Source organism: Capricornis sumatraensis, chromosome 2, assembly GCF_032405125.1.
Source record: "Capricornis sumatraensis isolate serow.1 chromosome 2, serow.2, whole genome shotgun sequence".
Taxonomy (NCBI): Eukaryota; Metazoa; Chordata; class Mammalia; order Artiodactyla; family Bovidae; genus Capricornis; species Capricornis sumatraensis.
Window position 1 is genome coordinate 94107536 of NC_091070.1, and position 25688 is coordinate 94133223.

The window sequence follows — 25688 nt, forward strand, 5'->3', positions numbered from 1 at the left end:
GTGGCTCAGATGGTTAAGAATCTGCGTGCAATGCAGGAGACCTGGATTCGATGCCTCACTTGGGAGGATCCCCTGGAGAAGGGATTGGCACCCCACTCCAGTATTCTGGCCTGGAGAATTCCATGGATAGAGGAGCCTGGCGGGCTACAGTCCATGGGTTGCAAACAGTCGGACGTGACGGAACGACTTTCACTTTGTGTGTAGTGCATGCTTTTTAGGATGTTTTTAGGAGGTTGCTTTGTGTTTTCTAAGATCCTTCATAATAATCAGCACTTGGCAGAAAACTCAGTTTTGCTTGGCAAATTTACAGAAAGGAAGACATCTGGGATCGATGAGAGGAACGCCACAGGGGAAAGCCGGCTTCATTTGGCTGCCAGAAGAGGACATTTGTCTCTGGTGAAAGCTCTAATAGAATCTGGAGCAGACATGAATCTAAAAGATAATGCAGGTTTGGATTTTTAAATTGTAAATGTCTTTATAATTTGAACTCACTGATATATATATTTCACCCACCCTCCCCCATTTTGATCCTGACTGTTATATAGAAGCTCACTTTGAAAATTCTTTTTATAATATTTTATGGTTTATCTTAGTTCCCACCAATTGCAAAAATAACCATGGTAACAGGTTTTAATATATCTTTGGGAGCATTCATTTATTTTCATTCATTTTTCAATAAAGAAGCTTTATTAAGGCATTTTCCTTAGAGGCTTTAATATCATTGCTTAATGTTATAGGGAATGCCAAATTTTCCTCTTTCCCTGTTCCTTCTTTTCTTATTTCTTGATAATATTCCTTTTTTTCTTCCAGGTCATGTTTTTATCTTAAAGCTCCATTTTTAAATTGATCTTCTAACATTTTTCTCAAGCACACACACAAAAAAAACTTGTGTAAGAAATTCCAGAGGGAAAAAACTCAGATTGATTGTTCACATGTCTTTTTAAAGAGAAATGTGACAATACAAGATATAAATAGGAAGGTCAGATGATCTTCAGTTCAGTTCAGTCGCTCAGTCGTGTCCAACTCTTTGCGACCCCGTGAATCGCAGCACGCCAGGCCTCCCTGTCCATCACCAACTCCCAGAGTTCACTCAGATTCGCATCCATCGAGTCAGTGATGCCATCCAGCCATCTTATCCTCGGTCGTCCCCTTCTCCTCCTGCCCCCAATCCCTCCCAGCATCAGAGTCTTTTCCAATGAGTCAACTCTTCGCATGAGGTGGCCAAAGTCCTGGAGTTTCAGCTTCAGCATCATTCCTTCCAAAGAAATCCCAGGGCTGATCTCCTTCAGAATGGACTGGTTGGATCTCCTTGCAGTCCAAGGGACTCTCAAGAGTCTTCTCCAACACCACAGTTCAAAAGCATCAATTCTTTAGTGCTCAGCCTTCTTCACAGTCCAACTCTCACATCCATACATGACCACTGGAAAAACCATAGCCTTGACTAGACGGACCTTAGTCGGCAAAGTAATGTCTCTGCTTTTGAATATACTATCTAGGTTGGTCATAACTTTTCTTCCAAGGAGTAAGTGTCTTTTAATTTCATGGCTGCAATCACCATCTGCAGCGATTTTGGAGCCCCCCAAAATCAAAAGTCTGACACTGTTTCCACTGTTTCCCCATCTATTTCCCATGAAGTGATGGGACTGGATGCCATGATCTTCGTTTTCTGAATGTTGAGCTTTAAGCCAACTTTTTCACTCTCCTCTTTCACTTTCATCAATAGGCTTTTCAGTTCCTCTTCACTTTCTGCCATAAGGGTGGTGTCATCTGCATATCTGAGCTTATTGATATTTCTCCCGGCAATCTTGATTCCAGCTTGTGCTTCTTCCAGCCCAGCGTTTCTCATGATGTACTCTGCATATAAGTTATATAAGCAGGGTGACAATATACAGCCTTGACGTACTCCTTTTCCTATTTGGAACCAGTCTGTTGTTCCATGTCCAGTTCCAACTGTTGCTTCCTGACCTGCATACAGATTTCTCAAGAGGCAGGTCAGGTGGTCTGGTATTCCTATCTCTCTCTGAATTTTCCACAGTTTATTGTGATCCACACAGTCAAAGGCTTTGGCATAGTCAATAAAGCAGAAATAGATGTTTTTCTGGAACTCTCTTGCTTTTTCCATGATCCAGCAGATGTTGGCAATTTGATCTCTGGTTCCTCTGCCTTTTCTAAAACCAGCTTGAACATCTGGAAGTTCACTTTACTAGTATGTGAGATGAGTGCAATTGTGCAGTAGTTTGAACATTCTTTGGCATTGTCTTTCTTTGGGATTGAAATGAAAACAGACCTTTTCCAATACTGTGGCCACTGCTGAGTTTTCTAAATTTGCTGGCACATTGAGTGCAGCACTTCCACAGCATCATGTTTCAGGATTTGAAATAGCTCAACTGGAATTTCATCACCTTCACTAGCTTTGTTCATAGTGACGCTTCCTAAGGCCCACTTGACTTCACATTCCAGGATGTCTGGCTCTAGGTGAGTGATCACACCATCGTAGTTATCTGGGTCATTACGATCTTTTTTGCGTAGTTCTTCTGTGTATTCTTGCCACCTCTTCTTAATATCTTCTCCTTCTGTTAGGTCCATACCATTTCTGTTCTTTATCGAGCCATCTTTGCATGAAATGTTCCCATGATCTTACTCTAATTTAATATCTGACTTGAAACAATTTGGCATGATTGGTGCTTACTTGGTCCCATGATAGCTTGTGTTCTGTTAGTCATTTGTCACTTGTATCAATAAGTATTTTGATAAGATTAATTTGTTTTAAAAAATGAAGATTATGTTTTTATTGAGATATACTTGATTTATAATATATTAGTTTCAAGTATACAACATAGTGATTCAAAATTGCTAGACTATATTCCACTTAGTTATTATAAAATATTGACTGTATTCCCTGTACTGTACAGTATATCCTTGAGCTTATTTATTGTATATATAGTAGTTTATACCTTTTAATTCCTTACCCTATCTTGCCCCTCTCTTCATCCCTCTGACCACTGGTAACCACTAGTTAATTGTCTGTATCCATGAATCTGTTTTTGTTTTGTTGTATTTACTTGTTTCTTTTATTTTTTAGATTCTACGTATAAGTGATAACATAGAGTATTTATCTTTCTCTGTCTGACTTATTTCACTAAGCATGATACCCTCCAGGTTCATCCATGTTTTTGCAGAAGGCAAAATTTCATTCTTTTTATGGCCAAGTAGTACTCGTTTGGAGAAGGCAATGGCACCCCACTCTAGTACTCTTGCCTGGAAAATCCCATGGACAGAGGAGCCTGGTGGGCTGCAGTCCATGGGGTTGCTAAGAGTCGGACACGACTGAGCAACTTCACTTTCACTTTTCACTTTCATGCATTGGAGAAGGAAATGGCAACCCACTCCAGTGTTCTTGCCTGGAGAATCCCAGGGACGGGGGAGCCTGGTGGGCTGCCGTCTATGGGGTTGCACAGAGTCAGACACAACTGAAGCGACTTAGCAGCAGCAGCAGCAGTACTCGTTTGCTTATTGTAAATAATGTTGCTGTGAACATGGGGGTGCATGTATCTTTTTGAATTAGTGTTTTTGTTTTCTTCAGATATATACCCACCAGTGGAATTGCTGAATCATGTGGAGTTCTGTTTTTTAAGAAACTTCCATACTGTTTTTCTGCAGTGGCTGAACCAATTCACACGCCCACCAACAGAGTGTACGGGCTCTTTCTTACGTATCCTCACCAACATTTGTTATTTGTTGGTATTCTTTTTGTGAACACTCTTTGTGTTCTTTTTGATGACAGTCATTCTGACCTAAGTGGGATAATATCTCATTGTGGCTTTGACTTGCATTGTTTTGATGATTATCAGTGTTGAGCATCTTTTCATGTGCCTGTCGTCCATCTGTATATCTTCTTTGGAAAAACGTCTGTGCAGGTCTTTTGCCCAGTTTTTGATTGGCCTGTTTGTTTTTTGATGTTGAGTTGTATAAGCTGTTCATCTATTTTGGATATTAACCCCTTACCAGTCATATCATTTGCAGATATTTTCTGCCATTCAGTAGATTTTCTTTTATTTTTGTTAATGATTTCCTTTGCTGTGAAAAAGGTTTTAAGTTCAACTAGATTCCATTTAAAATTTTTTTAATTTTGTTTCCTTTGTCTTAGGAGACAGATCCAAAACAGTGTTGCTATAATTTACTTAAAAAGCATTCTGTCTATGTTTTCTTCTATGAGTTTTATGGTTTCCAGTCATACATTGGGGTCTTTGGTTCATTTTGAGTTTATGTTTACATATAGTGTGAGAACTGTTCTGATTTCATTTTTTTTAACATATAACTGTTCAGTTTTTCCCAGTACCACTATTGAAGAAACCATCTTTTCTCCATTGTTTATTCTTGCCTCCTTTGTCATAGATTAACTGACATAAGTGTGTGGATTTATTTCTGGGCTGTCTATTCGGTTTCATTGATCTGTGTGTCTGATTTTCTGCCCATATGAGACTGTTTTGATTACTGTAGCTTTGTAGTCTAATCTGAAGTCAGAGAATGTGACTCCTCCAGTCTGTTCTTTTTTCTCAAGTTTATTTTGCCTAGTTAAGATCTTCTGTGCTATCATACAAGTTTTAAAATTATTCTATCCCTGTGAAAAATTCCATTGGTATTTTGATAGGACTTACATTGAATCTTAGATCACCATGGGTAGTATAGTCATTTTAACTATTAATTTTTTTAATACAGTATATCTTATCTTTTCAACTGTTTGTATCATCTTCAGTTTTTTCATCACTATTTTATAATTTCCTGAGTATAGGTTTTTTACCTCGTTAGGTAGGTTTATTCCAAGGTATTTATTCTTTTTGTTGCAGTTGAAGATGAGAAAGTTCCTTAATTTTGCTTTCTGATCATTTGCTGTTAGTGTGTAGAACTGCAACAGATTTCTGTATATTAATCTTGTATCCTGCAGCTTAACTGAATTTATTGATAAGCCCTAGTAGTTTTTCGGTGGTATCTTTAGGATCTTTCTATGTGTAGTATCGTGTCATCTGCAAAGAGTGCCAGCTTTACTTCTTCCTTTGCAGTTTGAATTCCTTTATTTCTTTTTCTTCTCTCATTGTTGTGGCTAGACCTTCTAATAATAGGTTGAATAAACATGAGAGTGGGCATCCTTGTCTTGTTCCTAATCTTAGAGGAAATGCTTTTAGCTTTTCACTGTTGAGTAGGATGTTAGCTGTAGTTTGTCATATATGGCCTTTATTATTTTGTTAAGATATGTTCCCCCTATGCCCACTTTTTGGAGAGTTGATCATAAATGGGTGTTGAATTTTATCACAGGCTTTTTCTGCATCTGTGTGGTCATACGATTTTTATTCTTCATTTTGTTAATGTGGTATGTCACATTAATCGATCTGCAGACATTGAAAACTCCTTGCATTCCTAGGATAATCCCACTTGATCATGGTGTATGATACTTTTAATGTATTGTTGGATTCGATTTGCTAAAATTTTTGCAAATTTGATTTTTGCACCTATGTTCATCAGTAACATTGACCTGTAATTTTCTTTTGTGTGTGTGATATCTTTTTCTGATTCTGGTGTCAAGAAGATGCTGAGCATGTACAATGAATTTGGAAGTGTTTCTTCCTCTGCAATTTTTGGGAATAATTTGAGAAGGACAGGTGTTAATTCTTCCCTAAATGTTTGGTAGAATTTATCTGTGAAGCCATCTGAACTTTGTTGGGAGTTTTAATTACTGATTCAATTTAATTACTGGTAATTGATCTGTTTATATTTTATATTTCTTCCTGGTTAGGTCTTAGGAGATTGCATATTTTTAGGAATTTTTCCTTTTCTTGTAGGTTGTTCTTTTTATTGGCATGTAGTTGTTTGTAGTAATCTGTTATGATCCTTTACATTTCTGTGCTGTTAATTGTAACATTTTTATTTATATTTTATTTTATTTTATTTGGGCCTTTTCTTTTTTCTTTGGTATATCTGGCCACAGTGTATTCAATTCTGTCTTTTCAAAGAATCAGCTCTTAGTTTCACTGATTTTTTTTTCTATTTATTTGGCCTCTACTTAATTTATTTTTGCTCTGAACTTTATGATTTCTTTCCTTCTCCTTTCACATTTTTTGTTGTTCTTTCTCCTGTTCCTTTAGGGATAAGCTTAGGTTTATTTGAGACTTTTCTTCTGTAGAGGTTTAGAACTTGCTATTGCTGTATCCCATAGATTTTGGATCATTGTGTCCTCATTTTCATTTGTCTCTATGTGTTTGTTGTTTTTTTCTTTGATTTCTTCAGTGATCCATTGATTGTTGAGTAGTATACTGTTTAGCTGCCATATGTTTGTGTTTTTTCAGTTTTATTCCTGTAGTTGATCTCTAGTCTCATAGTGATTTCAATATGAATGAAAAGATACTTAATATGGTTTCAGTGTTCTTATATTTACCGATACTTGTTTAGTTGCCTAGCATGTGACCTCTCCTGGAGAATGTTCCATGTGCACTTGAAAAGACTGTGTATTCTGCTGCTTTGGGATGGAATGTTCTATATATATCAGTTTAAGTCCATCTAATATAATGTGTCATTTATGAGTTTTTCCTTATTGGTTTTCTTTCTGGATGATCTGTCCATTGATGAAAGTGGGGTGTCAAAATCCCCTACTAGTATTGTGTTACTGTCGGTTTTTCCCTTTATGTCTGTTAATATTTGCTTTATATATTTAGGTGATCCTGTATTGGATACAGATATATTTTAAATTGTTATACCTTCTTGGATTGATTCCTTGGTCATTATGTGATGTGCTTATTTGTTTCCTATAACAATTTTTGTTTTAAAGTATTTTATCTGATACGGATATTGCTACTCCAGGTTGCTTTTTGTTTCCATTTGCATGGAATACCTTTTCCTATTCCCCACCTTTCAATCTGTGTGTGTCTTTAGATCTGAAGTGAGTCTCTTGTAGGCAGTATATATGTATATATATATATATATATATATGGGTCTTGTTCTTGTATCCATTCAGTCACTCTTTGTCTTTTGATTGGAGCATTTAGTCCATTTACTTTTAAAGTAATTGTTGATATATATGATCTTCTTTCCATTGTGTTCATGGTTTGGGAGTTGTTTTTGTAATTCTCTTTTTATTCATGTTTTTCTTTTGTTTTCTTGTTATTTTATGATTATCTTTAATGTTATGTTTAGTTTCCATTTTCTTTTTTGCATATCTATTGTAGATTTTTCACTTGTACACACATTCATGGTAACCATGAGTGAAAAATCTGTAAACTTAAAATCTTTAAACTTCCTATTAATTTTGTACCCAGTTGACTTACTATCTTTACTGTATATTTGCCTTTACCAGTTAACTTTTTCCTTTCATAATAATATTCATGCTTCTAGTTGTGGCCTTTTCTTTTTTGCTTAGAGGAGTCCCTTTCACATTTCTCATAAAGCTGGTTTGGTGGTGCTGAGTTCTTTTAGCTCTTCCTTGTCTATACAGCTTTTGATATCTTCATCGTATTTGATGAAAACCTTGCTGGGTACAATATTTTTGGTTGTACATTTTTCCCTTTCATCACTTTAAATATATGGTACCACTGCTTTCTGACCTGCAGAGTTCTGTTGTAAAGTTAGCCAGGAGTCTTATGGAAGTTCCCTAGTATGTTATTTGTTGCTTTTCTCTTGCTGCTTTTTATATTCTCTGTCTTTAAATTTTTCCATTTAAATCACAATGTGTCTTAATGTGGTCCTCTTTAAGTTGATCCTGTTTGGGACTGTCTTGATCTTGTTTCCTGGGCCTGGATGTCTCTTTCTTTTCCCAGGCTAGGGGACCTTTCAGCTATTATGTTTTCAAATATGTTTTCAGTCCCTTTCTTTCTTTTCTTCATCTGGGACTCCTATAATGAAAATATTGGCACACTTGATATTGTTCCAGATAGCTCTTAAACTGTCCTTACTTTTTGAATTCCACTCCTGTGTCATCCAGCTTGCTGATACGTCCTTATATATCACTTAGTGTACTGTTAATTCCTGTTAGTCTGTCATTTCAGTTATTGTATTCTTTGTCTCTGGTTGGTTGGTCTTTGTTTTCTAACTCTTTGTTAAAAACTTCTAACTTCTCTGTTTATCCATTCTTCTCCCAAGTTCTTTGACTGTCCTTATAGTCATTACCTTGAACTCTTTCTTAGATAGTTTTCCTGTCTCCACTTCACTTAGTTCTTCTCCTGGGGCTTCATCTTGTTTCTTTCTTTTAAACTCTGTTGCCTCATTTTGCCTAACTAACTAGTTTTTTTCTGTGTATCTGATAGGTTTGCTACATTTCCCAACCTTGGAGAAGTAACCTCTTATAGGAAATGTCTTATGCTTCTAGGAGCTCACTTCCCTCTGATTACCAGCGCTGTATGTTCTAGGTGTCCCCACTATGTGGGCTACACGCGTCCTTCTTTTGTGTTAGTCTGACTGCTGTGGGTGGTCTGGTAGGCTTGGCTTGTCCCCAGTTGGGTTGGTTGCCCTGCTTTGTGTGGAGGCTGCTGGCCTGGTTGGTGGAGCTATGTCACAAGGCAGTTGGCTGTTGAACCCCAGGAGACCCCAAGACTAGTGCTTGTTTACTGATGGGCAGAGACTGGATATAGGAGATCCCAGGGCTGTTTCCTGCCTTCCAGTGGATGAAGCTAGTTCTTGGGACTACTGCCAGCCCACTGGTGAGCAGAGCCAGGTCTTGGGGACTGGAGGCAGGGCCCACAGGTTCTAGAGCTCGTGTTGGACTGCTGATGAGTGGGACCAGTTCTTGATACAGGTGGCTGTGGGATTCAGTGGACCTAAAGTTTATGTTGGCCTACTGCTGAGCAGAACTTGGGCCCAGCTGGTCCTAGGGCTGGTGCTGGCCTGCTTGTTGGTAGACTGCCTTCTGTCACAGCAGGCTGTGGAGCTGTAATAGTCCAGGGGCTGGTGTCCACCTGCTAGTGGCTGAGTCTATTCCCAAAGCTAGAGCAGGCTTGCTGATGGACAAGGCTTAGGCCCAGGGGTTTCTGGGGCTGGTCCCCACCCATTGGTGGGTAGAACTGGGCTCCAGGGTCTTTGGCTGCAGGGCCCTGGGTGTCCTGGGTCTACTGTGTGTGCACTGTGGGAAGAGCTGGGTCCTGGGCCTTCTGGTGGACAGGGCCATGTTCAAGGGCAGCTGTGGGCTCAGAGGATGTTAAAATGGCCTGTTTTCAATATTATTTCCTGTCCAGTACTTAGTATATACATTTGAATCAATATATATATTCATTCCATTAGTGCAAATGAACTTAATAATGAGGATACTACTTGAGTATTGATTTGTAAGTAGCTTCTTTGTTTTCTCTTTTTTTCTTTTTTTAGGTTGGACACCACTTCATAAGGCAGCTAGTAACGGATGGAGTGATGTAGAGTTGTTAAAAGCTAGTGCTAATGTTAATTGTGAAAATGTAGATGGAATTCTACCCTTACATGATGCTGTTGCAAACAACCATTTAAAGGTATAGTGCATCATATTAGGTTCCTATTTCTTTTTCTTTAAAAAGTGAATGAAGACAGTGAAGGTATTTTAAATTGCTAATTAAGGTGATTCCTTAAGACAAAGAATTTTTAAAACTTCTTAGAGGCACAAGTATATATGATATTACATATAGTTTAGAAAAGCAATATATTTCCTAATGAATCCTGTTTCCATTGTCTCTTCATTGCGTAATTCATGTAAATCAGAATAAAATGAAATGGCTAAGAGTAAACACAGCCTATCAATGTAATACACTGTAATTTTAATTGTCTCAAATGATTTGCTGTTGTACATAAAAGAGTATATATAGTGATGATATATTTGATAACCAGACAATTTTAAACTCAGAAATTTCTTAGTGAGTTTGAAGTTTCAAAGAAATGAGTAAAAGCTTAAGTTGCTTGTTTCTTTGGGGGTTGTTGTATTTTTTTTTCTCATTTTTTTTAATAAACTACTGTGGTGAAAATAACAGGGGAAAATTACTAGGTTAATTATTAGAGTAACACTAAATTTCAAATCTAGATATTAAAGTTCTTCAGATTTTTAAACTTATCTCTTTTTTTGACAAACCTTAGGAGAAAATTTGTCTGTAGATAGTGTAGATTTTAGGAATAATTTTTCGCTTTGAAAAGTCGTTAAGGAAATTACCAGCAACAACAACAGTATAAAACCAAGATTCATGTAAAAAAATATTTTGGATCTCTCACTAATACCACTTTATCTGTCTCTAGGTATTTTTTAATAGTCTGGTAGTTTTTATTTAATTTTGTGAAAATATATCTCTACTGTTTTCAGCCTGAATATAGTCATGTGAAAGAAAAATATTGAATTTGTGACTTGCAGAAATAAAAGGTATAAACTAATAATTAAGAATAGTACCAGATGGGTAGGCTAATGTCCAGGGAGGCTTCTTTTGATCAAAGAAGCTCTTTGATCTTAAAGATGTTTAAATTAAAAAGGAATTGACAAAATCTTGAGGTTATGTGATCGTGCTGTGGAAGAAAACAAACAGGAAGAGTCACTGAAGTGATGAACCTGCTGGTTATTTGCACAGGAAAAAGGTCATTTAAAGTGAAAGCCCTTAAATAAGGGCAAAAAATTCATAGTAGGAAAATTAGGATTTTAGACTATCCTGAAAAATGCAATATAGAATATTGCATATATGCAATATAGAATATAAGGACCCCACCCCCAACATCACCCCTATACCTGGAAATTTGTTAGAAAGTGTTACAGAGCCCTGCATATGGTATTCATGGGTAAGATTTATTCCAGCAATATAGTAAGGATACATAGTTGGATTATCAGAGGAAAAGGTGGAGTCTGGAGATGTCCGTGCGCAGGCTCTACTATGTACTCTTCTTCACGAGAGGCCACGTACGGTTTGCTTTTCCCTCAGCAGTGAAAGTATAGTGACATAAGTACAAAATTTTTGTCCAGGAAAGCTGATTAGAAACTTAATGGTCATGATTTATATTGAGGGCTGGTCATGTGGGCACCCTCTACCTAGCACTTACCAAGATTCCAGACTCCCAGAAGCATACACCACATTGTGTGTGTCGACAGTTTAAGCACAGAGAGTCACAGCAATTAGGGAAAGGTTTATATCAGCGCTGGACACTGACTGCCAGCCCGGTTCTCACATGCCAGCTACAGGCCAGCCACATAAGCGGCCTCTCTAGAGAGCAGTCTTAGGCCCGCTGTGTTAACTCCTCGAAGTAGTATTGTATTTAGTTTCTAACTGAAATATATACTGATTGATTTCTGGTTCAGCAGAGACACAATAAAGTATGTTTTCTTGGCCTAGCTTTTCTGGCAAAAGAGTGTGACAGCACGTAGGACATCCTTTATCTCACGGTTGACTTTTTGCCTCATGGTCTCAGGGAAGTTCTTTTTTTCAAAAATTTTGAAAGGTGCCACAGTTTTCGCCCTAGGTCCTGTATTAATACACTTATATTAAAGTCCTGATTTTTCTTTTTTTATGTTTATTGCTATCAGCTTGTCACTCCTTCTAGGCCCTTTCAGAGGGTAAAGACAGAAAAATATGTGAGTATACTAATACATGTATACTCATTTCTATATCTATGAATTAATCTATCCGTATATATTAAAATAAACATGAATTAAAACTGTCTTCTCAGACTCTAATCCAGCTTCACGGAGTTCATTCTAGCTTTTATCCATCTTGTTTCTTTATAACTTCTTTTTCTGACAGTGATAAACCTGGTTATTTTTATCCACAGTTTATTTACTTATTTGTCCAACTCTCATATAAATGTAAAGCATTTTCAGAATTGTTAATCCATATCACTGTGTAAAACACATTTCTCTTCTAGAGCAAGGGCTGGCGAACAGCTCCCAGGGCAATTCTGGCCCTTTGCCTGTTTTGGAGCAGCTGATAGCTGAAAGTAGTTTTTATCGTCTTAAGTAACTAGGTGGGGGAAGACAGAATATTTCATGAAAATTTCATGGAATTCACATTTTCGTGCACATGGATGAAGTTTTTCTGGAACACAGTCACACTCATTTGTTTGCGTGTTGTCTGTGACTGCTTTTGTGCTCTCTCAGTAGAGCTGAGTAGCTGTGACAGGGAAACCACGGCATACACACACAAAATCATTACTATCTGGCTCTTTCCAGGAAGCTTGGTGATTTATAAGTAAGAATATAGCGATCATGTAGTTCTTCTTGGCTTTAGCTCTACAGTATCCAGCTGAAAACACCATATTCCAAAGGAATTTAGATAAGCTAATTTAAAGACAAGTCTTGTATTTTTAATACTGCTAGTTCATTATAATCTACATTAAATTTTCAAAAGAGTCAACATCACACTTGAAATTTTTATATAATAAATTTAACTCTTTCTAACTGTAGCTCAGTCGGTAGAGAATCTGCCTGCAACGCAGGAGACCCAGGTTCAATTCCTGGGCTGGGAAGATCCCCTGGAGAAGGAAATGGCAACCCACTCCAGCATTCTTGCCTGGAGAATCCTATGGACAGAGAAGCCTGGCAGGCTACAGTCCATGGGGTCTCAAGAATCAGACATAACTTAGCGACTAAACCACCACCACCACCATATTAAAATCCTGATTTTTCTTTTTTTAGGTTAACTGTTTTACCTTTTAGTTTATCCCTTATCAGTTTTGCTTCACAGGTGCTTTAAGCATTTCTACAATATTATTTTAATATATGACTTCAGGAAATCCTGGGCTTCCCTGATAGCTCAGTTGGTAAGGAATCCGCCTGCAATGCAGGAGACCCTGGTTCGATTCCTAGGTCAGGAAGATCCTCTGGAGAAGGTATAGGCCCCCCACTTCAGTATTCTTGGGCTTCCCTTGTGGCTTAGCTGGTAAAGAATCCACTTGCAATGCAGGAGACCTGGTTTCAATCCCTGGGTTGGGAAGATCCCCTGGAGAAGGGAACAGCTACCCACTCTGGTATTCTGGCCTGGAAAATTCCATGGACTGTATAGTCTGTGGGGTCACAAAGAATCAGGCATGACTGAGTAACTTTCACTTTCTTTTCAGGCAATCCTACATCTTTACATTTTGACTTTGTTATAAATTTGTAGCATATTTTCCTGGCCAGTATTCTGGCCTGGATAATTCCATGGACAGAGGAGCCAGCAGGCTACATTCCATGGGGTTGCAAAGATCCGGACATGACTGAGTGACTTTCTCTTCATAAGTGAGAATTTTCCTATTTTGAAGCCTCTAGCTTCTCTCATAGCAATTTGGTAACCTCAAGGGGTAGGGAAGATGATTACTCAGACGTTGAGGGTCTTCTGTAAAGATAAATGTCAAGAACAGGAAATAGCAGAAAGGAACTTGGTTTAGCAGACAAGACACAGAACTGGAGAACTTGAATTCTAGGCCTAGTTCTGCTGCTTGAAAAAGATAAAGATAACTTTACCCTTGAAATAAGGAGTTTGATCTAGAGCTGCACTGTCTGTACTATAGCCACTAACCACATGATGACTATTTAAATTTGAATTACCTAAAATCAGTTTAATTTAAAAATTCAGTTCTTCAGTTGCATTGGCCACATTTGAAGTGCTCAGTAGCTACATGTGGCAAGTGGCTCCCGTATTAGACAATGCAGATTCGAACATTTCCATCATCACAGAGACCTCTGTTGGACAGCTCTGGTCTAGAGCAAGGATTGGTAAATATTTCCTGCAAAGGGCTAGATAATCAGTAGTTCAGGTTTTCTGGGCCACACAGCCTCTATTGCAACCACTCACCTGCTATTCTGTTATAAAAGCAACCCTAGACAGTTTGTAAATGAGTGGGTTTTGACTGTGCGCCACTAAAACTTCATTTACAAAATCAGGCATCAGACAGGATTTGGCCCATGGACCATAGTGTGCTATTATTGCCTGTTCTAGAGAATCACTGATGTTCTTGATACCTAGGTGGTGATACAGATAAAGTTTACTTTTGGATTAACCTTCCATGTCTCTATTGCCTTCACTTTAAAGAGAAATATTCTATTTGAAATGGAGGTAGTGTTTTTAATGATGTTTTAATTACTTTGACACATATATTGGCCAGCATCTTTCCTTATATCTTCATTAACTTTCCCTCCATGCAACAGTTTGTCATTTGTTCTTATTTCTGATTCACTTTCTCCCTTTTGTCCCTATTTTTTTTTTTTTGAGGTAGGATATTGATAGATAATCTAGAATGATAAGTTAGGGAGCAAGATATATAAATATATGGTATTGTAGACCTGTGTGTGTGCTAAGTCATTTCAGTCGTGTCCAACTCTTTGTGACCCTATGGACTGTAGCCTGTCCTGCTCCTCTGTCCATGGTATTCTCCAGATAAGAATACTGGAGTGGGTTGCCATTTCCTTCTCCAGGGGATCTTCCCGTCCTAGGTCTCCTACATTGCAGGGAAATTCTTTACCACTTGTGCTACCTGTGAAGCCCAATTGTAGAACTAATAAGTATCAATTCTGTGATATCCTGTGATTTTCTCTCTTGCATGACTAGATACAAAGTTGAGTTTATCATCTTATTTTCTTTTTCAACTTGCATATTTTTTTAAAAAAATCTTAGTTTCTGTTGTAAATTATCTTCCAAGGTGGTTTTGTATTCTACCTTATAAACTGTGGAGTATTAAAAGATAAGGAAAAGGAGAATGAGAGGAAAAGATTTTTTTTTAAAGCTAAAATATGGATGGGAATGGAACCTCACTTTTGTGCAAGATAGGGTAACAGGGATGAGATATCCCCTCCCACCTTAAAAGCTAGAAAAGTGAGCAAAATATGTAAAATAACAGTTTTGAGAAATCAGACAACGTGCAGGAGAGAACAGAAGCAAACGGGACGAGCCTTGTGGATTGCCCCACCTTCTGGGCAGAGGAGTTTCCAGGCAGTCGTGTAGGGAGGAGGAAAACAAATAGCCTTATGATCTCAGAGCGCTGAGAAGACAGAATTTGGAGTTTCAAAGGCTCCAGCAGCTAAAATTCTGAGAGCAAGATACCAGACAGAATGTATCTGCATAGAGAGACCTCTCCAGTGATGTAAAGGGGGAACTTCCTCAGTTCTTTGGTGGATCTACAAATGTGTGTAAGGAAAGTACGTAAATGCTGCAGGGAGGACTGGCAGAACTGTTGCTGGGGCTTACACACAGCTGATTAGGGGACTGTTTCCCCTGAAGCCCCACCATGTGCCAAATACTTCAGACATGGGTTCACATTTAAGCCTCATGGGTGAGAAGAATGAGATTCAAATGGTAAGTAACTTGCCCAAGGACATAGCTAGTAAGTAGCAGGAGTGAGTTTTGTATGCTTGACCTTAAAACAAATATATTTTCCTTCATGCTGGGCTAATTCTAGGCTGATAGAACAAATAAGGAACTGTCATAATTTCTACTGGTGCATTTGCTTCTAAATTTTTATGCTTCTCCATACCTGAACACAAGTGGAAAGAGAAAAGCTACTAGAACATAACATATCTTTAACAAAATACTGACCATCTTTTCCTGATCAAAAGGTTTTTCAGTGATTTGAGTTGCTTGTATTATGCAGATGGAATCATTGACTGTTTTTTACTAAACTGACTTTTACTATCAACTGATAAGTGACAGTCTTTAACTTTGATGAGTCACAAATTTAATTCTCATACCCAAGTTTGAGTTATTCAGGAAAGCATTATTTATATCAGAAACTTTTGCCCCCAGAATGTCACAACATTTATCTTTGACCTCAGTTTTCTCCTCTGTAAAGATGGGGTTGGGGTAGATTATTTCTGTTTCTTTTTATCTTGTTAAGATTCTGTGAATACAAGTCATCTATTTAGGAAACATATTTGCATAGAGAGTATTAGAATGGACATTAGGTTCCCAAGCTAACTTATAAAAACTCCTAAACAAGTAACATATCTGAAGTATTATAGTTCAAGTAAAACTTTATTCAACTTTGTCTAATGGTGGTTTATAATACAGTGCATAGTATAGTATAATATAATACAATATAATATAATCCTGAAATGATCTTTCCTCCCTTCTGTACCCCATCTTCCAGCAGCTTAGGGGAGGGCAAAAGGCTGTGTAACAGAGATACAGTAAATCCTTTTGCACATCAGTCTATCTAAGTCTGCTCTTAGACAATGAAAGCAGCATATCTGGTACTTTCATATCACTGTATTTGATTCTCCTGTGAAGACAGATCAGGCCAAACAGTGGATCAGTTTACAATTGTCATATCAAATTTAATTGAAATTTTCTTGGTCAGAGTTTGAGTAATTTTTTGATAGCTTTTAATATTTGATAGTGTTATCCTATAATGAAAGCAGAAATGATTGATTTTAGGTGTCTGTAGAGATAACTTTGGAAAAATACCTTCTAGGCAGCTGAGATGCTACTACAGCATGGAGCAAACCCTAATGAAAAGGATGAAAAGCAGAAGACTGCTTTGGATGAAGCAGATAATGAAAATATGAAAGAGCTGCTGAAATCTTATGGTGCCGTTGAGACTGACAGCAGAGATGAGAGTGATGCTGTAGTCACTGGTATGAATAGCAATGTTTCTTGCTGTTTTATACAGGTGTATACCTCTGCTTAGAAAAACAAAGTCTTCAGATTTGTGTAAATTGTTTCATAACTAGGGATAATTTTTTGTCTGTTTATTAAACTCTTGAAAAGCATAATTTATTTTTAGAAACAGCATTTCAAAACTTGGTTTAATTTATAGATTATATGGTTCTATTGTGTTAGAATTATATGTTGAAACAAAACACGTTCATTAAACAAACATTCATCTCTCATAACACTGGATCTGAGTGTTACTGAATCTATGCAGATTGGTTTACTTTATAGTGGGGCTGGAAAAGAATGACATTATACTAAAGTCTTTGCGACTAAGATTCCATTACTTCAAAATTTATAATGATTCATGCAGAAGTTGGACTCATGCCAACTTTTCAAGACTGATATTCTAATGCTAGAATATGAATTTGTTAAGCAAATATACTATACTTATATATGTGTGTGAGTGTATGTGTAATATATATTATAGTGGAAAGAATATTTCAAGGAAATATATAGTCAGGGAAATTTTTATGAACCATTTTTAGCAGTACTTTGCACTTAACTAATATAATGAGTTGTCTATAAGAAATAACCATTTAGTCCTGCCATTTGTAGCAACGTAGGTGAACCTAGAGAATGTCACATTAAATGAAATAAGCATAGAAAGATACAGAAGGGCAAACTCTTTGTGGTGTCACTTATATGTGGAACCTTAAAAAGTCAAGCTGAAAGAACCAGATAGATGGTTGAGTGGTGGTTGCCAAGGGCTTGGGGGAGGAAGTGGTGGAGGAGATGGAGAAATGTTGATCAAACTTTCGCTTAGAAGATGAATTGGTTCTGGGGGTCTTCTAATGTATAAGATGATGATTACAGTTTTTAATAATAAATTATATACTTGCAGTTTGCCAAGAAAGTAACTTTCAAATGTTCTCACCAACACACACACACACACAAACACACAAGGTAACAATGTGGGTGTGTTTGTGTTTTTTTAAAGAAGCATTTAGTGAGCACTGACTTAGAAAACATACATTTGTTGAGCACATGCTATGCAGATCAGCCCTGGAGGAGCTTGCAGGCTTTGGAGAGATAAACCAGAAAACAGGCAGTTAAAAACAATTTCGGAAGTGTTGAGGAGAGGGACTTGATCTTCCTTTTCCTTCATGTGTGAGCCTTGACTCATGGAAGAAAAAAGCCAGGAGTTTATCTGTGTTGTCTATGAGGGAGGTTATTGGGAAGAGAACCCCTGTGACGTGCTTTTCCCCTGGCCTGCCACTCCCCTTACCAACTGATAGGATTGGTGAGAGGCAAGGACAGTCATTGTGTCCTATTTTACTGGTGCGCGAGATCACATGTAGGTCAAAGTCGGGACTGACACACAGATCCTCATTTCTTCGTCTGCTCCCATATGCTAAGCCCATAAGGTGTGAGGCTTTTCTTACAGCCCCAGGCATGACTTTTTCTCTCTTCACAGCCATATTTGGAGCTATTGCACACTCTGTTATAAAGTACTAGATCTTGATCACTGGAGAAGGCAGTGGCACCCCCCTCCAGCACTCTTGCCTGGAGAATCCCAGGGACGGGGGAGCCTGGGGGGCTGCAGTCCATGGGGTCACAAGGAGTCGGACACAACTGAGCGACTTCACTTTCGCTTTTCACTTGCATGCATTGGAGAAGGAAATGGCACCCCACTCCAGTGTTCTTGCCTGGAGAATCCCAGGGACGGGGGAGCCTGGTGGACTGCCGTCTCTGGGGTCGCACAGAGTCAGACACGACTGAAGCGACTCAGCAGCAGCAGCAGATCTATTCCCACTCTTCTGTTGTTCCTTGTATATACCTTTCCTTTCAGGTAACCCAATAGAATGAGGGATATAGGGTAACCGTATGTGAAGAAAGGGAATCCAGAATGGGAGAAGGTTCAGAGAGAATCTTATAGAGACGGTGAATTACGGTCATAGTAGAGCATGGACCGGAAGTCAGATCTGGTTTCGGTACTAGCTGTGCAACACATCAGGCAACTTCTTGAATCCGTCTAAGCTTCATGTTCCTCTTCTGTAAAATAGATGTGATTAACTACCTACCCCTCAGGGCTCGTATGAAGATTAAATAAGATGATTCACGAAAAGAGTTGGATATCCAGCATGTGATACGTATTCAATAGATTTGCTAAAATTAGTCAATTGACAATAAATAATGAGGTGCTAATCAACATTAAGATATGGTAATTATAGACTTAATTTATCCTTCCTATTCTTGTCACCATTACAATTGATAAAAGTAGGCAAATTTTTGCACATTCTTAATATATTTTCTGATTTTATGTTTTAAAGTAAAAACTCCTGACGTCCGGGCAAGAAGACGTAAACAGTGCATTTGTGATGATTCCAAAACTGTTGATACACCTTCTATCTCACACCAAGAAAAAACAGAAGAAAACCTTTCCATGGTGAGTGAAGTTGAAATGCTTTTGTTCTTTAGCCTAGAAAATGCCATTCTTTGCGCCAGCCAGCCATTGGCTAGTGGCAGCATTCTTTCCATTTTTAAGGACATGCAGGTTAAAAAAAATTTTTTTTTGTCATAAGATAATAACACAGCATGACTGAGCAGAATGAATGTTTTGCCAAAAGTTTTACTTTTGTTTTAGGTTTGAAGGACTCGTCAGCCAAAGAAACCACTCATTACACACATATCAGTTTCAGTCTTTTATAGAAGATTTGACTTAATTTCAATATACAAGCATTAAAAGAAAAGAAATAGAAACAACAGTATAGTATCGTGAAGTCGCTCAGTCGTGTCCGACTTTTTGTGACCCCATGGACTGTAGCCTACCAGGCTTCTCCATCCATGGGATTCTCCAGGCAAGAATACTGGAGTGGGTTACCATTTCCTTCTCCAGGAGATCTTCCCGACCCAGGTCTCCCGCATTGGAGGCAGATGCTTTAACCTCTGAGCCACCAGGGAAAGAGAGAGATAACAGCATGTGTCTGCATCACCGATTGGGCCAGCCTACATCCAGCCTTGAACAGCACTGGGAAGTCCCTCATTAACAGCAATTTGGAGTCGCAATCGGGACAGGTTCTGGGCAGTGCATCTGCCCTGTGGGCGACTTCAGATCCTAGTTTCAGGGACTCCTGCTTATAATCCAGGCCACAAACTGACGTGAACATCAGTGTGCATGCAGAAATGCAGTACTGGTTTTACTTTATACCTTCTTCCAGTGCTGTTTCACCTGTGAGTCAGTCACAGAATTTTAGATCCTAGGGTTGACCAGACCTCCAGGGGCTCAAGAATTCCAAAACCCACTCCCTTTCTTATGTAAAGTGACTCCTGACTTGCTGTGCTTGAGGGCAGGCACCGAATTCAGAATCTAGGCAGTGCCCAGACAGGTGGTCAGAGAGGCCTGCTGTCCTGTTTCTGAATCCAGAATAAGACTTCTATTTGAATTTCCCTAACAAGGAACCAAGAAACTGCCTGCACTGAACAGAGACTTAGAGTTTAGCTGCTATCCTTGACTCCTGGATTGGATTCTTTGGCGCTTACCTATCCCACAGACAGTGTCACTGTTGCAGTGTTCTAGTGTGTCTGCATCCATCCAGCTTCCAAGAAGTATCGCGGATACATAGTAGGAAGAAAGACCTTGGAACCTAGACGGAGAAGAGGAAAGCAGCCTGGTTTAACCAACCCGGACCCTGAGTGGTTTATAGTGGTAGTTTGCTCTATGTGAAATCCCTCATGTGAAGGTGTAGTTTTAAAGAAAATAACTTAGTTGCCCATATATTAATTTATGAGATGGGTATTCTCATATCCATCTAGTTTGATTAAAACTAGTTTGATTAAAACACATAGCATCCTAGACACTAACTTCTTAAGCAAAGTAGACCCCTCAAAGAAATATTTTGAATGAGACCGTGTGTGTGGATTAGACTTCCCTTACATACTTTTTGTTCGTGTAGAGAGGAAAATACTATTCATTGAACATAAACTATGATTGATCAACTATTTTATACCTAAAATATTTTAAATGCTGTTTAAAATGAATTGTGTTTGCCTCAACATTTCAAAAATATTTTCATTGTTCCTGGTATCTCTTGTAATGAATGAAAAGTTAATTGTCTTTCTAATATATCTTTCAGGCTTACAATTTTAAAGATTTTTTTTTGTTCATATTCTGCTGTTTCACTAGGTTATGTCTAAATGTAGGTGTGTTTTTAATTAATTTTACTCTAAAAGGACTAGACATGTTCGTTTAGTCTGAAGACAGATTTCTCCTTGTATTCTGGAAACTTTGAGCCCTTAGATTGTTGACTATTACCCCTCTCCCATTAGCAGTATTCTCCTTTTATGAAACTCATATTTTTTGAGATGGTTGTTAGACCAGTCTCCCTATATCTTTTTTGTATTTTCCATCTCTTTAATTCTCTACACTATATTCTGGGTGATACCCTTTGACCTCTGATTTTCTACCGACAGGCTGAGTGGGTGACAAGTAGAGTTTTTACTAATCCTTATTTAAGCTAAAGGACACCCACTCATGGTCACTAGTTTTATGTGGGGCTCCATTCTAACTCCAACTCAATGGACATGAGTTTGAGTAAACTCTGGGAGTTGGTGATGGACAGGGAGGCCTGGCATGCTGCAATCCATGGGGTCGCAAAGAGTCAGATACAACTGAACCCAACTGACTGATTCTAACCCCTTCCTTATGTAGCCCTGAGGCCTTATCTCCTGTTCCTTTGTAGGTATTAAAAACCCAGACTCTAATTCCTAATAACCTATGTTTGCTCCACATCCCTCATGGGCTGCTACCAGCTTCATTTCCTTTCCCTTTATTTTTCCGATTTTAGCTGGGCATGGGTGGTTAAAATTTATTGTATTTTGTCTAGTGTATTTTTCCAGGTGTTTGGAGTAGACAGAGGTCCTTCTGTATCAGCTCAGCTCACTGTATTGACCATTAGTATCTTTAAGGTATATTTTCATGTAAAGATTAAAACATTATGGAAAAATCATCCTAACCCTATGGTTATTAACTGTATGAGTATTTGTTTCAGGAATAATGTGTATCACTTTCGATGCCAAGCCTCAGGGAAATATAATGAAGAGATAAAAGTTGAATGAAAACCAACTTTAAGAAAAAACTTAAAATATGCAGACTTTAAAGTCATTAAAGGTTTATCCTTTGTAAATGTAAATTTGTTTTTGAGTGCTGAAAATTTCAAACCAAATTGAGGATGAGGGGTGACTTTATGGCCAGATGCAAAGGAAATGAGATGATTTTAGTTTGATGCTACCTTCTAACACCTTTAGATCACAGCATCTAGGCAGCCTCCTTCTCTCACTCCATATAGAGTGAGTACAAGAGTGATTATCATAATGATAATAGTTGGCATTCACAGAGTATTTATGCAATGGTGAGCTCTCCTCTAAGTGCTTTATGTTAATCGATTTAGCCTCGATAATAATGAAAGTAGTTTCTGTTAATATCATTACCTTCCTCATTACAGCTAAGGAAGCTGAAGTAGGAAAGGGTAGGTAACAATCCAAAATTACATTTCTATTACATATTAGTGGCAGCATTAAAATCCAGGTAATCTGACTCCAGAGCCTGTGCTCTCAACCAATATGTTTTAATATACAAATTTATGAAAGATGTGTCAGAAGCAAAAATGATCCTAAGACGTTATGGAAAAACCCAAACGAATTTGTTGGCCAAGCCAATATGTTGAAGGCATTTCAGTATTAATATTCCTCTATTTTAATTCCTCTAACAATGAACCAAGAAACTATCTGCATTGAATTGTTTAATATTAATATTAAACTATTAATATTAATAGTTTAATTAATACTATTAATTAATACTGACAAGTATATAAAGAGGTTGTTTTAAATCCTCTTTGTGGGTTTTTGAAGGTGTTTTGTATTTCTAAGACTGTATGTGAAATCTTAATAGTGTACAATGATAATCATAAAGCCTTAAAGTGAACTTCTTGCATATATGTAATCTTTAAATATTATTTGCTGAGTTCTTTTTTTTTCCTCCTACACCTATAAAAGGAGTCATTGAGAAATTGTGATTGGTTGCCACTCAACATTCTGTTTTCCAGGAGCAGATCTGCTACATAAATCAAGATGTATTTAAGTTTAGTTTTTTCCCAAATACACATATATATATATATATGTAGTTAAGTTTAAATGAGGCCTGAATACATGTGGAATGTAAAGGGAGATCACATTTTCTGTGGTGCTTTATGTAGCACTTTTACTATTCATTTGTCAGTTGCCTGTTAGAGAAAAACATCTACGTTCTTGTAATGAAGTTTTTAATATTTTATCTGATAGCATCAGACCATCAGCGCCATTCTACAAGACATAGAAGAAAAACAAGAAAATTTATTAGAGTTTGAGATAAGAACCCCTGAAGATGCAGGTAAATATGCACTCATATTTAAGTTTGATTATTTCAGTCATCCAAGGCATTGCTGCCTCATTTTCTTTTGGGGATGGGGTGGGTATAGTATGATTCCATTTTTAAAAAGTTCAAGAACAGGCAAAACTAAACTTTTGATAGAATTCAAAATAGGAGTGCTGTGAGGCTGAAGGTGTCCTCCCCGCAAAAAATGTCCACATTATAAGCCCTGATGAATGATAAAGATGTGGTCCATACATATAGTAGAATATTACTCAGCCATCGAAAAGAACGAAGTAATGTCATTTGCAGCAACATGGGTGGACCTAGAGATTGTCATACTGAGGGAAGTAAGTCAGAGAAAGGTCAGTATCATATGATATCACTTATATGTGGAATCTAAGTAAATGGTACAAATGAGCTTATTTACAAGACAGAAATAGAGTCATAGATGTAGACAGTAAACGTATAGTTACCAAGGGTGAGGGGGTGTAGGAGGGACAAATTGGGAGATTAGGATTAACACATACATGCTGCTATTTAGAAAATAGACAACTAATAAGGACCTACTGCAGAGTACAGGGAACTCTACTCAGTACTCTATAATGACCTATCTGGGAAAATAATCTAACAAAAGTGGGTATTTGTATATGTATAACTGATTCACTTTGCTGTAAAACAGAAACTAATGCGACATTGTAAATAAACTATACTCTAATAAAAACTAATTTAAAAGTCAAAATAGTACCTCATCAGTCTTTTTTGTAGCAGGATATAACTGTTAATTAGTCTGTTAGCTTAATTTCATGTTGTGGTGGTGGTGATTTAGACACTAAGTTGTGTCTGACTCTTGCGGCCCCATGGAGGCCAGGCTCCTCTGTCCTCTGTCCATGAGATTCTCCAGGCAAGAATACTGGAGTGGGTTGCCATTTCCTTCTCCAGGGAATCTTCCTGACCCAGGAATCAAACCCAGGTCGCCTGTATTGCAGGCAGGTTCTTTACCAACTTAGCTATGAGGAAAGCCCTAATTCATGTTGTATACCTTTTAAAAAAATTACTTCTTTTTAAACTATACCCATTCTACTTTTCATCCTGGCCTAACACATGATACAGGTGGTATTTTGAGGAAAATAATCCAAATTAGTTTATATCCCCAAACAGTATGTATAGTTCATATATTTTATTTAGTATTTATAGTATCTTATACATCTAAGATGAATTTTACAAGAATATACTTTTTTCATTATAAAAGGTATATAGATACACTTCAAAAACAATAATGAGGAAAAACATGCTAAAAATCACCTGCTGCTCTACCGTAATATTTTGGTGTTTAGTTTTCCTTTTTTTCTAAGAGAATGCTTATGTAATTATACCTCAATAAAATTGTGAAAAAGTGTAGATGGGGTCGTGTGAGATGTGCCGTGTTTTCTTTTTGTCACAGTCATCATTCTTAGTGGTTACATCGTATCCTGTTCAATAAATGTCCCGTGATTTACTTAATTTTTCCTTCTTTGTTGAGCATGTATATTTTTCCATTTTTTCTGCTATTATACCACCATACATAGTTTTTTCTGGATTTAGGATTATCCTCTTAGGAAAAATTAACATAATTGAAATTATTGGGTCAAAATATATAAACACTGTAAAATCTGTTGGTTCACATTGATAAGTTGATTTCCTATAGTGCTACGTAATAATTTGTACTTCCACCAACACACATTTGTGTTTGCTTTTACACTGCTAATAGCGTCAGTATTTTCATTTAAAATAATTTTACTGAAAAAATTTTTTACTATTTTAGTAAAAAATATGTATATTATTTTCACTTATTGCTTATTAATGGTACTTTTCCACTAATTTTATCTTCTCTTTCATAAATTGACTATTCCTGTTTGTTAGGAAATTGAAGCCATTTTGTATAATCAAGTTATTGACCCCTTTTCTCCCATAACTGCTACAAATACTTTTTTTGTCCCTTAACGGTATTTTTATTTATAACATATTAGTGTGTGTTAAATACAGAGATTCTCAAATTCTGTATAGTAGAATGTATGAGCCTCTTTGCTGTTGCTTTTAATGCTTCTAAGATTAGACACTCTTTTCCCCTCCCCACTCCCAGGCTTTGTAACTTAATTTTATTCTGTTGTGATCATGTTATCACTGGGATTATTCTAATCATGATCCTTTTTTTGAGTCTCTTTGCCCGTTTAGGGAAGGAGAGGTAACGCAGTAGAACGCTAGAGTTCTTGGCTCGTGATCAGGTCCTGACTGCTGTTGGTTGGTGACACTGTACAGGAGACAGAGATCAAGACCATCCCCATGGAAAAGAAATGTGGAAAAGCAAAATGGCTGTCTGGGGAGATCTTACAAATAGTTGTGAAAAGAAGAGAAGTGAAAAGCAACAGAGAAAAGGAAAGATATAAGCATCTGAATGCAGAGTTCCAAAGAATAGCAAGAAGAGAAAAGAAAGCCTTCTTCAGCAATCAATGCAAAGAAATAGGGGAAAACAACAGAATGGGAAAGACTAGAGATCTCTTCAAGAAAATTAGAGATACCAAGGGAACATTTCATGCAAAGATGGGCTCGATAAAGGACAGAAATGGTATCGACCTAATAGAAGCAAAAGATATTAAGAAGAGGTGGCAAGAATACAAAGAAGAACTGTACAAAAAAGATCTTCACGACCCGGATAATCACAATGGTGTGATCACTCACCTAGAGCCAGACATCCTGGAATGTGAAGT

The 25688-nt window shown here is 37.5% G+C and overlaps 1 protein-coding gene across 1 annotated transcript in view; it reads left to right on the forward strand.

The window, feature by feature from the left end:
• The window catches only part of ANKRD31 (ankyrin repeat domain 31), a 134744-nt gene that overhangs the window by 73939 nt on the left and 35117 nt on the right, over positions 1–25688 (forward strand). The window contains exons 17-21 of the mRNA XM_068993511.1: positions 315–448; positions 9346–9482; positions 16357–16519; positions 18869–18984; positions 22875–22962. Coding sequence (XP_068849612.1) covers positions 315–448; positions 9346–9482; positions 16357–16519; positions 18869–18984; positions 22875–22962 — 638 coding nt within the window. The remainder of the gene's footprint in view (positions 1–314; positions 449–9345; positions 9483–16356; positions 16520–18868; positions 18985–22874; positions 22963–25688) is intronic.